Below are 17,355 nucleotides of genomic sequence, written 5' to 3' on the forward strand. Positions count from 1 at the left end.
GGCAGTGGTGTTCCGTACCCATCCAACCCAACACCATAGCCCACTTCCTGGCTACTCTCACTACTGCCCCCATACCTGGCAGAAGCTCCCTGGCCAGCGGCACAACTGTCAGCAAACTATGGCGATGTTGGACACTTTACGTACCCTCTCTCCCTCAGCAGCCTCAATGCTGGTTTCGCGATTTTTAAAAGCACAAGTGAACCGTGCCAGCGGGAACTCGGCCCATCGGAGGCGGAGCATCACAGAGGCCTCAGAGAATACCAGGTCAGGCCCGCTAATGACATGCAAACTGTAAGTGCGGACCACATTGACGCCGCTATCGAGGTGATGGGCAATTGCGATTTGGCATCAAATCGGCGCCCGCCTCGATTTTAGTGTCGGAACCTATTCTCCGTCCAATCGGGTTTTGCAATTTTGGCATCTGCCAATGGAGAACCCCGCCCTATAAATTTGTGCAATTACTTTGCAAATAATGAAAAATTTAATGTGCTGATTAATGACAGTAGCTGGAACAACTTTGTCCAAAAAAATACAAACTACATACATGCAAAATTAGAAAAGGCTATAAGCTAATGGGTCATTATGAATGGGGTTTCCAAGATCCTTTTGGATCATTATTCTTCTGCTTGAATGTCAATGTTTATGTATCCTTTGACATCCTTGAGGTTATCACTGTCAAAGTCCACAGTCAATTTCTTCAAACCCATTTTCTTGGGAATAAATGTAGCTTCCTTTGTAATCACTTCTCCAGGATTTAATGTCCCAACCCTAGAGAAAAAGAAGAGTTGCAATTATGTCGCATCGTTCATGATCTCAGAATGTCTCGAAACTCTTTGCAGCCAATGAAGTACTTCGAAAGTTTAGTCATGATTGTACAGTAGGAAAATGGCACATAGCAAACTGCCTCAGACAGCAGTGCAATAACAACAAATCGGGTTGTGAGATCTGGAGTGAAGATCAATATAAACATTGATCTTGATTAAATATGGACCAAGAAACTGAGAGTAACACCACTGCTCTTCTTCAAAATCGTTTTGAGCTATGGGATCTTTTACTTTCACCTTAGAGGGTAGATGGGACCTTGGTTTCATGTCTCAACTCAAAGATGGCACCTCCAACAGGGCAGCACTAGTATTATATCTGGAGCATCAGCCATGATTTTTGAGTTCAAATCCTGGAGTGGAACTTGAACTCGCAACCCTGGGACCCGCAGAGAAGTTTGCCACCAACTGAAGCTAGGCTGACAGGTAAGAACAGGTCAAATAAGAACAAAGTTCTTAAAGAGCCTTTAAATAATCCTAAGATTTCCAAATTTCTCTGTAGCACCATTTTCCATTCATCTTCCCTGACATCTTCTTTCCAACTTGAGCATTGACTTGACTGAATTCTTCACAACTGTTTTATTAGCTCCAGTCTTTTATTCTTAATTGTATTATGCAATTGCACAATTACTGTGACAACAATGACAGGATTTCCTGGCAGTTATTGCCGGGGTGAACTTCCGGTCCTGCCGATGATGACCCACCCTCCTGGGGTAAACCCCATTGACAGCAGAGGGGCCGGAAGACCCCACCGCTGGCCAATGGGGGGACACCTCCTCCAGCGCAAAATGTGGGCGGAGGTGCGGAACATCCCGAACTATACCTTTTTGGATTCAAGACTGGTAAATATTAAACCTAATTGAGTAAATGTCCCAACTTATTCTATATTATGGTGTTTTTACAATATTTACTTCAAATATATTAGTCAGAAAGACACGTCTACTGTGTATTTTCAGAGTTTTCCAGTTTACCTTATTTCCATTTGACCATCAATTAAACCTGCTCCCTCAAGTGTGAAGACACAGTTGGACAGCGTCACAGGCAAAATATTCTCAAAACTGATCTCTGTTACCACCTCTTGGGACAGCATAGTCACACCTCGGACCTGAGGAAACAAGTCACTTATTCAGAATGTCTAAAATATCAGGTTAGTACCTTAAAGTGTTCATTCCTCTGGCACAGAAATGCCCCAGGGCAGATCTGTAATAGGGAGGAAAGAGAATCCCTTTAAGACCACCGCAAGGATATCTAGGCATGTCCAAAATCAGGAATTACAAGGCCTTGAGACATGAACATCATCCATCTTAACTATAGGGGAAAAAGCACCTTCCTGTTTATGGCATGCGTCTGCATCACGCCCATTCTGTAGAATATGTACAGTGCTTATATTATGCATTCTTCTATTAGGTATATTTTCTTTTTTTTATTTCCAACATCCTTTTTATTTTTCACACATTCTGATTTTTTTGATTATCAATTTCTTTCTCTAGTTTCTGTAATGTGATTTTGTATTTGTGGCCTCACTTCCTGCCCCAGTTCTTAATTATCCTCTTGCATTCTCTTGTTTTCTAATAGAATTCTAGAAGATTGTAATTGGACATATGCAGGAACACAAAGTACATTGTATTATACGTACCCAGATCCTGTTATACACAATGCCCAATATTGAGATCTGGTGAAGTTAATTGAACTGAATATTAAGCAGTGTGTAACAGGTGATTGATGCAATACATCCCCACCCATAACTCCTATTATATCTCTTCCCTTCCATCTCCATTATTTTTCTTTTCCCTTCAAATCAGATGTCAGCAAGTATACGAGTGAATGCTGGTATATTTCCAAAACCGTTCACTTCTGTGAACACCTTTGTGATCAGTTCATCAAGGTCTGTCATGAAAATGTAACTTGTGGATGAATGATATTAATCTGTGATTTCATCAAATGAGAAAACATAACTGGAATAACCATTTTCTGAATGTCATTATTATTGCATGTAAGGGGCAGCACGGTGGCCTAGTGGTTAGCACAGCAGCCTCACGGCGCTGAGGTCCCAGGTTCGATCCCGGCTCTGGGTCACTGTCCGTGTGGAGTTTGCACATTCTCCCCGTGTCTGCGTGGGTTTCACCCCCACAACCCAAAAAAATGTGCAGAGTAGGTGGATTGGCCACACTAAATTGACCATTAATTGGAAAAAATAATTGGGTAATCTAAATTTATTTAAAAAAAAAGTTATTGCATGTAAGCTGCTAAGCAGTAGTCTGGGAAAGCTGCTTAATGAAGCAGCAACAAGCTGCCTTCCCTTTTCTCCTAAGGTAATACCCTGGCTGGTATTCTCCATCCTTGCGCCCTCGCCGGTAGCAGGACTCTCCGTCCCGCCAGCCGGCCAATAGGATTTCCCATTGTGGGCAGCCCCACGCCATCGGGAAATCCCTGGGCATGGGTGTGCTGCCAGTGCAATGAAGAAATCAGCCAGCAGAGAAACCAGCCCCTTATCTTAATACGCTTTAAAAATCCAGCACTGAGATAATGAATTTCCATCGAAAAGAACCTTAGGTACAAAGATCATCGACTTCAAGGAAAGACAGATTACGTTTGAATAACAAATTGTCTCCGGCAATTTAACTCAATCAATACTGATCCATTTTTGGTTTAAACTACAAGTTTTGGTTCTAGTTATTTTAATCCTTCCTCCTGTGGTCATAACAGGCCTGACAGTGGGGTCATAATTAAATTCACTAATAATTCATAGAATCCATAGAATTCTTACAGTGCAGAAGGGGCTCAATGTTCTCAGTCAGCTCTTACATGGTAGTCCATCTACCAATAAGAGGAAATACACTTCACTCAAACCAAAAAGAAACCCAACGCTGACCTACTCGAATCATGAAAGGTTAGGTTTGCCAAGAAACGGAGAGAAGTTTTGAAAGTGCAGACAAAATTGATGTATAATGAGAAGTTAGCAGAAACAATACAAATTCCCAACCTGGAGGTGTACCATTCTTGTTATTACCTGCATTATGATATTAGGATTGATCAAGGAGATGTCCTTTATTGTGAAAGCACTTTCATTGGTCTCTCCATCAATTACAAGAGCTGTCAATCTGATTAGGTTATATTTGTCAAGGAACTTCCCATACTCTTTGTAAGACAGATCCATCTCCACTGTTTTATCTGGAATATCAATTCAGGGATAACGAACAGGTTGTCAAGTTGATTTATGTTTTTAAATGGAATAGCCTTTAGCCATTAAACATAGCATCTGGAGAAGCAAATGATCAGTGGATACCTTCTAAATATTAAATGAAAGGCTGTATAGTTGATGGAAACTATTTCAACGTTTCATTGTAAAAATGATCATCAATGAAACATAGGACAGCCATTAATATGTTAGATCACCCGCTTGTTGTCGTCATTCTGATCAGGGTGAAAACATCAATATTTTAGCAGAGGTGGTTGCAGTAAAATTTTAATTCACCGGTTTACTTCATTAAATCACTTAGAATATCTGTCATTAGATGCAGGTTCCACGTCTACTTTGGGGGCGACTTGCAGCGAGAATGGCTATGTGGGTGGAAAATCCTGCATGAGTTGGAAAACGCAATTCCCGCCAGCAAGATCACATTTTCCGATTTTTCACACCACTCGCTGGCGATGTAATAAGGGCAGGGTTCCTGTCACGTTTGTTGGGGGGGAACGGCCGATGCTGATGCGTGTGGTGTTGGGGGGGGTGGGGTGGGGGGTAGGTCAAGAGCCCCAATGTTGATGCTGATTGCTGATGATGGTGGTGGAGGAGATGGGGGAGGGAGCCAGTGGGGGCTGGACTGGAGAGGTTATTTTGGGCACTCTATCTCTGTTGAGCCATCCTCGCCAGCTCTATCAGTCCCTGCCTTGGCACAGTGACGGCGTAAACCATGCCCCTTGAGTTTTTTTTCAGAGAAGCTCAAAATATGGACTAAAAACATGGCTATGCAGCTGGAGAGCTGGACAGCACGGTAGCATAGTGGTTAGCACAGTTGTTTCACAGCTCCAGGGTCCCAATTTCAATTCCCAACTTGGGTTACTGTCTGTGTGGAGTCGGAACGTTCTCCCCATGTCTGCATTGGTTTCCTCCGGGTGCTCCGGTTTCCTCCCACAATCCAAAGATGTGCAGGTTAGGTGGATTGGCCATGCTAAATTGCCCTTAGTGTCCAAAAAGGTTGGGTTGGGTAGGGTTGCTGTGTTACGGGGATAAGGTGGAGGCGTGGGCTTAAGTGGGGTGCCCTTGCCAAGGGTCGGTGCAGACTCGATGGGCTGAATGGCGTCCTTCTACTTGTACTTGTACTTGGGGCTTTCACAGTAACTTCATTTGAAGCCTAATTGTGACAATAAGCGATTTTCATTTAATTTCATTCTGCACTGTAAATGCTATGAAATGCTGGGTTTCAGTCAGAGCCTGACATGCTGAACAAAATGGGAAAATTCCCACCTTTGAGTTCAAATTTACTCAACATCAACTTCAACAACTTTAGACTGTGATCATTCTCCTTATTCTTAAACCTTTTTAAAAAAAAAATCATACATGTTCTATGTTCTATAGTGTAGGTCAGATAGGCTTCAGATGGTTTCAAGGGTCAGCGGAACATCGAGGGCCGAAGGGCCCGTACTGCGCTGTAATGTTCTATGTTTTATGTATTATTTCAATGCAAAAACCCTCCTTTCCACACCAGACCATATGCCTTTTGGTCTTAAGGCTGCTCCACCTTGGTGTAATCTCTCAAAGCTACAGTTTAACAACAAACACATTCTCTATACCTTTAGTTCTGATGATGGGCCAAACAAACTCACAACTTTAACACTGTTTACTCTCCCTGCAGATGCTGCAGACCCGCTGAGTTTTCCCAGCATCCTCATTTCTTGTTTTGGGTTTCAGCAAGTGCAGTATTTTGCTTATTCTACTTGTACTTTGGTGTTAATCAAACCTTGGAAATTATCTGTTACATTAGTAAGTCATGACCAGTAGGTATAAAACCAACAGCTGCTTTCTTACCTTTATTGGGTGTGACAGTGATCGCCTCCTGATACTTTTTTATACATTTCCTTCTGGAAGATCTGCTGTAGTTCTTTTTCATAGCATTAATTTTCAGTGTACAGACTCTTTTCACTGAATCCTTGTTGGAAATGACTACGGACACTTTAACATTAGTTCCATTGTAAATTGGATCATTGGTCTTCAAATACAACTGAAGTTGTTTCTCTGGCTTCGGAGGAACTTTCCTTTTATTGGCCAGGTCAAAGATTCTTCTCTCCTCTTCGGAGCCTTAAAAATAAATGGGTTAGTTATGTTACAGTATAAATAAAGTATGCATTTAATCTGTGGAGGTGATGCGTATTAGGGGCTACCAAAAATAATGGATAGTGATTGTTTTAAAAATGATCCATTGGAAAAAGAACCACAGACAGCATGGGAATCCACCAAAGATTGTCAAACCCCAGCAGTATATACAACATTTTTCACATTAAACTGATATAGGGAACTTCTGTAATTTATCATTTTAATTTATCACTGAATAGTTCATCTTTCAACAAGAAGACTATTGGTCATTTTATCATCCTGGTGGATTCAAGAGTAATATATACATATTTTAGATAAGTCATTATTTAAAATATAACAACACTAATCCCAAATTTGGATGGGCAGAATCTATTATTGGATTGCTGGTTTTCATTATTCAAGCCTCACCTCGCACTCTACCTTGGAGCTCTCTCTGCCATGGTGGCTGCAGAGTATTATCCATATGGAGACTCATGTGTGGAAATAGTGGGTAATGAAACCTGTGATCCCTCCAACCCCAGGCGCAGTACTGATCTGACTTGGTGACACAGGAAGGTCTATGGGTCCAGCAGCACAGTGCGGCTCATGAAGGCTAGCTCAGCATGGAGATGGGGGATGGGGATGGGGGATGGGGAGGGGGGGGGGGGGGGGGGGGGGGGGGCAGGAACCGGTCTGCCCTGGCAGCATGGCGAACAGTCCATCAGGAGCAGCGCAGCACTGCGGCTGAAAGGATTTGTCGCACTCACCTCAAAATCTCCTACGAACTGAGAACAGCCTTGTGCACACCACTTTGTATCAATCAGGTTTGAGACTGACATCATTTCACACTAGCACAACGCAAGATTGGAATGTTTGTCAGGTCACCAATTTTAATAAGGATTTATAAGATGCAAATAAAAGCAACTGGCATTCACACCACCACTTCGCGGGAAGGTCAACCCGTCATTAACCCAACAATGGGAGAATTGCAATGCGATTCGGGTTTAGGGGGCTGGATTCTCCGCCCCGCCGGGCCACATTTCTGCCCTGACCCTCCGGCGGGATTCTCCGTTACGTCAGCCGGTCAGTGGGGTTTCCCATTGTGGGGCAGCCCCATGCCGTCGGGAAAACCCGGGCGGCGGCACAACGCAGAATCACAGCGGCGGAGAATCCCGCCCCATGTTTTGGCTCCCAATGGAGTCTTTGCGGCTGACTGCCGCCAAACGCACGGAAGGCAGAATGGGAGAATTCCGTCCAATACTTATATAAGTGAGCCCTATTTTTGATGATTAAGTGGACATTATCGTTTACCAAATTGTAGGCATTAATAAGGATAAGTGTAGATGTAAAACAAATGTTAATTTATTTCCTTCACTCTAACTACAGGCTTTTATTTATTGTTACCTTCAGGATATTTATAATTGTTTGTGATATCCTCACGGTCATCACTGCCAACACACTTGGTGCTGATCTTCTGGCCAACGAGTCTGGTGTCACTGTCAACTTTCATCTTTTTCCCCTTTTCAGAATAGACCCAAGTCTCACAATCTGCATTGACTTCAGCAAATATAAAGGGAACGTCATAACATAGGTCTGTCTCCCCTTCTTTGATTGCTTTGACTGGAGCTGGTCCACAGCAGTAGACTCCTAAGAAACAAGGAAATGATTGAGAACCTGCCTGAATTAATTTTGCAGTGATCTAAACTGCAGTGTTGATTTATTTCAGTAATATCGTTTTTCTTTTTGGAAGACATTATTATTCTGACATGCACGAAAGGTGTGAATATAACTTGACACTGAGATGTTACTTTATGGAAGTACAAAATAAACCATGCTTAATTTGATAGAAATCAAAATGACGATTGACAATGGTACGCAACCACATGTTTGCACACACAAAGTTAAAATTACTTCCATTGATTTGACTATTGCCTGTTATGGGCAGCACGGTAATACAGTTGTTAGCACTGTTGCCTCACAGCATCAGAGACCCGGGTTCAATTTGGGCCTTATTCACTGTCTGTGTGGAGTTTGCACATTCTCCCTATGGGTTCCCTCCGGGTGCTCCGGTTTCCTGCCACAGTCCAAAGATGTGCAGTTTAGGTGAATTGGCCATGCTAAAATTGCTCCTTAGTGTTGTAAAGATGTGCAGGGTAGGTGGGTTATGCAGATAGGGCGAGGGAGTGGGCCTAGGTAGGGTGCTACAGGATTGGTGCAGACTTGATGGGCCAAATGGCCACTTTCTGCACTAGAGGAATTCTATGATGTCACTATCTGTGCTTATTGTCACATTTTTAGTACACAATTAAGACTGTAATCAACTATTATTCATTTGGTATCTGGACCTTCGCTTTTCTCCTGCGGCGTTGGGTCAAGTGCTTGCCATCCATCATTGCCAGGCCTCAAATCATATCTTGCCATCCAAGATTCGACCCAAACATGGAAATTCCTATTGCACAACAACAGGGAGAAACCTTCAGGATGACAAATTCTCACTGAAATAGAACCTCATTGAGCAGCTTAAGTTGCATGTTACATTGGCTTAATAATTGGAGCTCAGGTTAATATATTTCCAGACTTGCCTTTTAAAATTTCAGTTTGGATGAGTTTTTCAACTTGCAAAAATACTTTAATATGACTTGCTATGTTAACATTGTGCAATAGAGTTGATATTGAGTTTATACTCACCATATGCTATCTTCTGACCTTTCTAGTTCCATCCCTTCTTCATCATACTCACTCTCAATGATTAAGTTCCCATTTGTGTCATGGGCAGATTCAAAGTTTGTAACCACGCGGGTAGGAATTCCTAAGCATCTCAAAACTAAAGAAAAGAAAAATGGTGAATTTATTTTTAATATTATTCTATTTTCACAACAGTGCCAGAATAAGGAGCTCATGAAAGTCAATTCAGTCCATAATTTGAAACTATAATTTCCTATAAAGCTTGCAGAGACATTTCGAGATGCATATTTCTGACCCTAGAAATAGCGGGGTTGATTTTTATTCCTGGGCACCTGATATGCTTTACATGGAGTGATGGGAATGTGGAATTTGCTATCACAAGAGATGGTTGAAGAAAAGAGAATTGACACATTTAAGGAAAGGATTGAGGCATACATGAGGGAGGAGAGACATAAGGGCAGGGTGGGAAATGGTAATTAGAGTAGGATCAATCGTTTATGGGAATAAACACTGACGTAGACATTATTGAGTCAAATAGCATGTTGCTCTGTCAATTCTATGCAATTGTGTCAAATGAGTCATTTTCTTCAGAAAAGGCGAGACACTGGCAGGAGGTTAAAAGTTACATTTTTCAATGTATTCAGGCTGGGCCTGCATTTGTTGCCCATCCCTAATTTCCCTTGAACTGAGTGGCTTTGCTGGGCCATTTGAGAGGGCAGTTAAGACTGAACCACTTTTATGTGACTCTGGAGTCACATGTAAGCCAGCAGATTTCCTTCCCTAAAGGACATTTGTGAGCCCGATGTGTGTATTACAGCAATGATTTTCCAGTCGCCGTCAGGCTTTTAATTCCAGGTTTTTATTTCACTCTCTGCCATGTTGGGATTGGAACCTGAAACCCCAGGAAATTGTCGCTGGATTAATAACCTAGTGAAACTACCACCTCCTCTCATTGCTCATCAATTCTAAAGACAATATTGGGTGGGATTTTCCAGTCACGTTGGCCCTGAGACCAGAAATTTTGTCCGAGGTCAGCAGACCTTTAAATGGTCAACCAAATTTTCTGTCGCATCTGCTCCGCTTCCCACGTGACCTGAAAATTTACCCCATTATATTTGTATTTGTTCTATACAATATGGAAATAATTGAATACTTTAACATAGTTTCAGTCTATATTAATATATATTCTTTGTACAGTCATATGTATTTGTATGGAAATATATTTCAAATATTTAGGCAAATAATTAAATGCACTACTTTTTTTTGGTTTCAATTTAACTTCCATATGAAACCTCAATTGCTGTTACCTGTGCAGGCCACTGCTGCAAACACCCAGCACTGCCCATAGCAAACTGGCTGACAGCCATTGTTATTCCACTGACGAAGGATAGCAACACTTCCACTCCATTTCCCTGGATTGATCCCATCTGTATATGGATCATCCCATTTGCCAAAAAGTATTCCGTTATCATCATTGCAATTCACCTGGATGGGTAAGACATTAAGTTTCTCTTGCATTGTTTTGATGTTATGACAGCAATTAAGAAGGCAAACACAGAGACAAGATCAATGAGTTAACGTTTTTAGCTAAGTTACAATTATTAATTGAACTCAACTACTCAAACCATCTCACATTTTCTAATTCCTGCACTCTTGCAGTCCTTTTGTGGTGAATTTACTAAGTTACCATTATTCTGACTATAGCTTCAGCTCACCATCAAGGCCTGTGCTCACCAACAATGTGGTTCAAATTATTAAATAGGATCTTGTGACATGGTCAGCCATTTTGCATGATAAACAATTCCAGAGTTCCAACTGAACAGGTAATCAAATAATAACATCAGAAAATATGGAAGAATATTAGACAATTCAGCTCATCTTCATTCAGTCATCGACACGTAGAAGCTAACTTACTGTTGACTCTGCTCCAGCTCATTAATATCCGAACAAAAGATTCTGTATAAATACCCTCTGACTCCCAAAAAGAATCAATTAGAATGTTAAGAAAAATCGAGCTCACAAGAGGGCTAGAAATACTCCAGTTAAAATAAAGCTCAGAAAGACACGGGAAATCAGCAGTACCAGACTAGTCATGTACATTAGCAGACAATGCTTGGAAATGTTATAGTGTTACTTACTAACCTTATGAATTATATTAGCTTAACTTTCCTGTTCTTACCATAGCAGACACTGTTCTGCAGATGTAAACAGGGGAACCTCTGCGAGTACAATCCTTTGCTGCGTTTTTCAGATGTTTGGGACTGTTGTCTAATAGCTTAAGGCAGATGTCCAAAATATCTTCTTCAAACTAGAAAATGGATTTAAGATTTATTTTGTGTCATGAGCATTGCTTAATAAGGTTTCAGTTTGAGATATCAAATATCCATGTACAGTCCCCAGGAAAAGCACAGGGTGGACAAAAAACGGTGGGTATAAGGAAATAAGAACAATTGGAGCATAGTTGGTTAAATAAATTACATAACAGCAAGTTTCCCCAGTTTTACAAACACCTGTCCAAAGTTCCACGGCGTTTGTTGAATGTATTCAGAGCAGCCAGTGAAAATAATTCCTTGCTCATTCAGCACATACTCGTTTAGCTGTCCAGCTAAATCATTCAGAAAGACTTCGTCCTCTAAAAACAAAAGGGAAAACACAGGCATTAGCAGCAGTGGCTTGTGAACTGTAGAAAAGTCAAGCATTATCTCCTGTGGCTAGGATCTTCAAAGCTGGCTATGTCTTCCCATTCATCAATCATAGAATTATCATAGTATTTACAGTGCAGAAGGAGGCCAATCAGCCCATCGAGTCTGCACCGGCTCTTGGAAAGAGCACCCTACCCAAGATCAACAACTCCACCCTATTTCCATAACCCAGTAACCCCACCCAACACTAAGGGCAATTTTGGATACTAAGGGCAATTTATCATGGCCAATCCACTTAACCTCCACATCTTTGGACTGTGGGAGGAAACTGGAGCACCCGTAGGAAACCCACGCACACACAGGGAGGATGTGCAGACTCCGCACAGACAGTGACCCAAGCCGGAATCGAACCTGGGACCCTGGAGCTGTGAAGCTATCCACAATGCTACCGTGCTGCCCCTGAAAGAGGAGAAGAAGTTTGCAAGTCATTTTCAACACTCAAGATATCAAATAATTTTAATAATACAATACTTGCATGAGGAAAGTATTTGGTGATCTATTTAGAGTACATTTAATGAAAAAAACAAAAAGATATGGAGCTGAAGTTTAAATTTACGAGTTCAAATCACAAGGAATTTAATGATGCTTTGGACGCATGGAATTTGCTTATTTACGACGTTCACAGTGCACATCTGGGACGGGATTCTCCCCTACCCGGCGTGACGGTGGGGTCCCGACGTAGGGGAGTGGCGCCAACCACTCCGGGGTCGGGCCTCCCCAAAGGTAGGGAATTCTCCGCACCTTTGGGGGCCAGCCCCGCGCCGGAGCGGTTGGCACCAGAAGACTGGCGCAAAGAACCGGCGCCAGCAGCCTTTGAGGCCGTGGCAGCGGCGGAGGAGAAAGAGTGCATCCAGGGCACTGGCCCGGAGTCTGAGCGGGGGGCCCCGATCACGGGCCTGGCCACCGTGGGGGCACCCCCCGGGGTCCGATCGCCCTGCGCCCCGGCCAGGAACCCGGGGGCCTAGTCGCGGCGCCGATCCCGCCGCCACCAGAGGTGGTTCAAACCATCCGGGCCGGAGAATCGCCGCAGGTGCCTCGCCGATCGGAGTGGCGTGATTCCTGCCGCCGCCACCTCCCGGGTGGCGGAGAATCTCTGCCACGGCGGGGGCGGGATTTTCGGCGGCCCCAGGCGATTCTCCGACTCTGCTGGGGGTCAGAGAATTTCGCCCCATGAGTGTGAGTGAGTGCAAATTGGATGGGACCTGAAATTATCTGTCCCTGCTTTTCACTCTACTTGTTCTGCACTGCAAATTCTATGTATGTTGTATGATCCGTCCCACTTCTAGGCATGGACATGCAAATGAAGAAATATCGGTCAACAACTGCACTTGTCTACCCCTATATTCCAGTTTTTCTAGTGGATTGGAGGCATTTAAAATCTAAAAGTCCTTAGTTTGTGTTCTGTCACTGCTTGTGAGCTTTATTGTGGTGATTATAGAATTTGGAGCACGATTCACATAATGGCATGATAATTATTGGTGTCTAACTATTAGTTCTGTCGAAGGATCATTTAGATCTGAAACATTAACTCTGTTTCTCACCACAGATGCTTCCAAGCCTGCTGGGCTTAACCAGCATTTTCTGTTTTTATTTATAATTATTAGAATGATCTTTCAAAGCTTTAGAATGCCAATAAATCTACACTGCCGCTGAATAGGTTGGTTCATTGACAGTAGTTTTCTAATATATGTGTGTTTTACAACAAGATATTTTACCACATCTGTTCAGTGGCAAAGGACCAGGGCCGGGATTCTCCTGCAATCGGCGGGGCGGCCCAGACCGGCGCCAAAGAGTGGCGCGAACCACTCCGGCGTCAGGCTGCCCGGAAGGCCGGCGCTGGAGGGGTTGGCGCCGCACCAACTGGCGCCGAAGGGCCTCCACCGGCCGGCGCAAGTTGGCACATGCGCAGGTCCGCCAGTGTGTTCTGGCGCAAGCGCAGAACCGCTGGCGTGTTTCCTGTCCATGCGCAGGGGTTTCTTCTCCGCGCCAGCCATCGCGGAGTCTAACAGAGGCCGGCGCGGAGGGCAAGAGTGCTTCCACGGCACAGGCTCGCCTGCAGATCGGTGGGCACTGATCGCAGGTCAGGCCACCGTGGGGACCCCCCCCGGGGCCGGATCCCCCCACGCCCCCCCTCCCAGGATCCCGCCAACCGCCCTCCAAGCCAGGTCACACGGTATGGACCTTGTCTTCACGCCGGCGGGACTGGCCAGGAACGCTCAGCCCATCGGGGCCCAGAGAATTGCTTGGGGGGGGGGGGGGGGGGGGCCGCCAACGGCACCCGACTGGCATGGCGCGAGCCTCGACCCTGCCCGAAAACCGGCAGCGGAGAATTCGGCCGCCGGTGTTGGAGCAGCGGGGCGGGATTCACTCCGTGCCCCGGCGATTCTCCGACCCAGCTGGGGGTCAGAATATCTTACCCCCAATCTTTCTGTTAAAATAAAAGTGCGTTAATGAGGCTCATCGTTACTAATGTGCAAATCAACCAACAAGTTCAGAGCACTGTTTGCCAATTAATTCCCCTCCCCCGCATGCTTCACATAAACAGGCATTTCACCCTTAATATTTTCCAATTTTTAAGAGCATGCTGGATTTTCACATTAATTGCCCATGATACTCACTGCAGAAAGTTAAGGTTGTTAATGGAGCATCTTTTGAAAATTGTCAGTGCAATACCAATGAAATTCTCTGGTTCATAAATTGGACAATTGGGCAGCACGGTGGCACAGTGGTTAGCATTGCTGCCTACGGCACTGAGGACCCGGGTTCGAATCCCAGCCCTGGGTCACTGTCCGTGAGGAGTTTGCACATTCTCCCCGTCGGCGTGGGTTTCAACCCCACAACCCAAAAGATGTGCAAGATAGGTGGATTGCCACGCTAAATTGCCCCTTAATTGGAAAAAATAATAGGATACTCTAAATTTATTTTTAAAAAAGAAATTGGACTATTTAAACAATGGAGTCTCGGTCCTTCAGGTGGTAAATTGCTCTTGGAAATTTTTTTAATGCCAATTTCTTTCTTCATTTTTTTCCCGCCTTTTTCTTTTAATTCAATCTTCCTTCTCTTCACTTTATTTCTCTTTCTGCATCTGATTTGACTTTAATTCACCGTAATTCTCAGTTCTCTTCTGTTTCTTTCTCAATCCTTAAATCATATTGGCTAAGGAAAGGTGTATTTAGGTTGACGAGGCACTGAGATGTATAATGTCCTGTTACCCTGACTACCCTAGCAAGTTAAGGCCCAAATTTTGAGCTGATGGATAAAGGAAAATGTCTAACTAACGGGGAATGCCACGCAGTACCCCACTTCAGCAGTATCTGGCCCTATATATTTAACTTTTTTGCAAAAAAGGACACTTTTTGATATGTGATCTACTGTCTGGAAAACTGAGTTGATGTAAGTTTGCAAAAATCATGAATCAATGTCATGTGAATGGGGAAGGACTTTTTGTTTAGCTTCAAAAGCAAGACCATTGTAAGGCAATTAAGAAAGACCAGATAGCTAATTGTCCTGTGCACAGACATGTGTTCTTGACACCTTTTGGTTCCCAGATGTTAGTAATAATCACACTTTAAGTCTGGAAAGATTTAGTGGTGTATTCCAGCCCCATTATGTCACCATGGTAAATTCGTCCACCCAACTTAAAAGTCCATTGACTTGTCGCGAGATCGAACAGTCCTGGCAGCAGGCAGGGCCGGAAAATACCACCCTTTTATCTTGTCATTCTGTCTTGTAGATAAGAAGGGCCAATTTGAACTGATACTGTTACATATCACATCAGCCTTTAGTGCAGCAATGAAATGAGACCCTCTGCAAAACTTGCACACAACAATTGATTCCTATAGCTAATTAGTTCCTGGCTCTTTACAGATCATTACAAATAATATAACAATATATAACACCTCGTGACTGAGCTCATCAAATGTAACATGCAGTCTCTCCCAAGCTTTGTATTGCCACCTGTGTTGCTTGTATCACTTCCTCCAGTACAATTTTGCATTTAGGAAAAAAACTTAGGAAGGTCCCAATCCTTACTGGGACAAGATTTCCTTGGGTTCTAGCCAGGAAACCTTTCCAACCAGCAGTACTCAGCCTCATTATCCATCCTCATACCCAGTTAATAACAGCAAATTACTGCGGACGTTGGAAAGCTTTGACAAAGAGTCATCCAGACTCGAAACTCCCCACAGCTGCTGCCTGACCTGCTGAGATTGCCCAGTATTTTCTGTTTTTGCCTCATTACTCAATTACCCAGCCTCATTAAAGCATTTAAATGGGAGCAGCTTTGGGGAGGAGGTTCATTACTCTCCCCACCGCCAATCCATACCCTTCCTCTGTTAAAAATTACTTGGGTTCAGGTTTGAGGTGTTTTAAAATGCTAATAACCCACCTGATCCAAACATAATAAGGGCTAAATTTCCCCCCACAGCAGCTCCAACTCTTCAGCAATATTAAAAAACAAGTACGTTATGACTGAATAAAATCTTGAAAGTCAGTTCCATCAGTAGAAGAACTGGACCTCATTAGTGGGAGTAGATATCATAGAATTTACAGTGCACAGGGAGGCCATTCGACCAATCAAGTCCATACCAACACACCAAAAGAGCACCCTACTTAAGCCCTCACCTCCATCCCATCTCCGCAACGCAGTAACCTCACTCAACCTCTTGACACGAAGGGGCAATTTGTCATGGCCAATCCACCTAACCTGCACATCTTTGGACAGTGGGGGGAAACCGGAACACCCGGGGGAAACCCACACAGACACGGGAGAAAGTGAAAACTCCACACAGACAGTCACCCAAGGCCAGAATTGAACCCGGATCCCTGGAGCTGTGAGGCGGCAGTGATAACCACTGTGCCACCATGCCACCCCTATTCTCTGTCGTATATGTTTACTGTCTATCGGCTAGTTACAATGTGCAATTGTTCCATGAAGAAAAATGGCATTATGATCATAAAATTACAATAATCTTGATATCAAATTTGTCTAGTCTTTCATATGTAAGTTTTTAATCTGAGAAAAAGATGCCTGTGATCTCATCCATCAATAAGTGAACTCCTCCAAGAATATGTATAACACAATATAACTTGGGTGGATTCTCCACCCCGCCAGACCCATTTTCTGGCGTGGCACGCCCCCTCCGGCATCCTCCATCTCGGCAGCTGGCCAATGAGATTTCGCATTGTGGCCACACCCACATAGTCAGGAAATCCGCAGGCGTGAATGGGCTGCTAGTGAAGCAGAGGATCCCGCCGACGGAGAATCCCACCCAAACTTGCTTTTCATAGAATATTAAAAGCAACAGTACCTGAGCACCATGGGTTGAAAAGTACAACAAACTCCCCAAGTGGATAGATCACAGTCTGGTCCACAATTATTTTCTGGAGAGCTAAGGTGTAACGACCAATCTTAGCATTTGGCGCTGAATGTACATTTAAGGACAATTTGGTATTCGAGGATGTAACAGCAACTGCGCTCCATCTCCTTTTATTAATTGAGTCCGACGGCGAAAACAGAATTTTAGTTCCCAATGTCTCTGAAGGATTTGGCCCTAAAACGAAATGAACAAAAATCAAGTAATTCAATAGTAGGTGAAACATATTTTTAATGAACAATCAAAAATCGTGGCCTTTCATAGAATTAACAGGTCCACACACGTTTAGGGCAGACAATTCATTACCAGAGTATCTTGCTTACACAGATGAACAGCAGTCAACCTATCAGGACATGGAAGTAATGAGCAAGTTTTACTCTGTTCCCTTGGAGTGAGTGAAACAGCAGCAGCAGAGCTCTGGTCTCCACATGAATGGTCGTTGTCAGCAGTGCCAGAATCTTGAAGGCATGCTTTCCCAACTG

The 17,355-nt window shown here is 43.6% G+C and overlaps 1 protein-coding gene across 3 annotated transcripts in view; it reads right to left on the bottom strand.

Moving 5' to 3' along the window:
• Positions 1–458: 458 nt before the first annotated feature.
• Positions 459–17,355, bottom strand: part of LOC119969447 (protein-glutamine gamma-glutamyltransferase 2-like) — a 36,458-nt gene continuing 19,561 nt past the window's right edge. For 2 of the 3 annotated variants that reach the window (XM_038803086.1, XM_038803085.1), the window contains exons 3-13: positions 16,808–17,050; positions 11,307–11,428; positions 10,976–11,104; positions 10,104–10,281; positions 8,800–8,935; positions 8,457–8,560; positions 7,516–7,758; positions 5,848–6,117; positions 3,832–3,992; positions 1,793–1,926; positions 463–768 (exon numbers count right to left, since the gene is read on the bottom strand). In XM_038803086.1, coding sequence (XP_038659014.1) covers positions 615–768; positions 1,793–1,926; positions 3,832–3,992; positions 5,848–6,117; positions 7,516–7,758; positions 8,457–8,560; positions 8,800–8,935; positions 10,104–10,281; positions 10,976–11,104; positions 11,307–11,428; positions 16,808–17,050 — 1,874 coding nt within the window. In that variant the 3' untranslated portion in view covers positions 463–614. Of the gene's footprint in view, positions 769–1,792; positions 1,927–3,831; positions 3,993–5,847; positions 6,118–7,515; positions 7,759–8,456; positions 8,561–8,799; positions 8,936–10,103; positions 10,282–10,975; positions 11,105–11,306; positions 11,429–16,807; positions 17,051–17,355 lie in introns of all 3 variants that reach the window. The other variant, XR_005461365.1, reaches the window with a different exon arrangement.

Source organism: Scyliorhinus canicula, chromosome 7 (genome assembly GCF_902713615.1).
Source record: "Scyliorhinus canicula chromosome 7, sScyCan1.1, whole genome shotgun sequence".
NCBI lineage: Eukaryota > Metazoa > Chordata > Chondrichthyes > Carcharhiniformes > Scyliorhinidae > Scyliorhinus > Scyliorhinus canicula.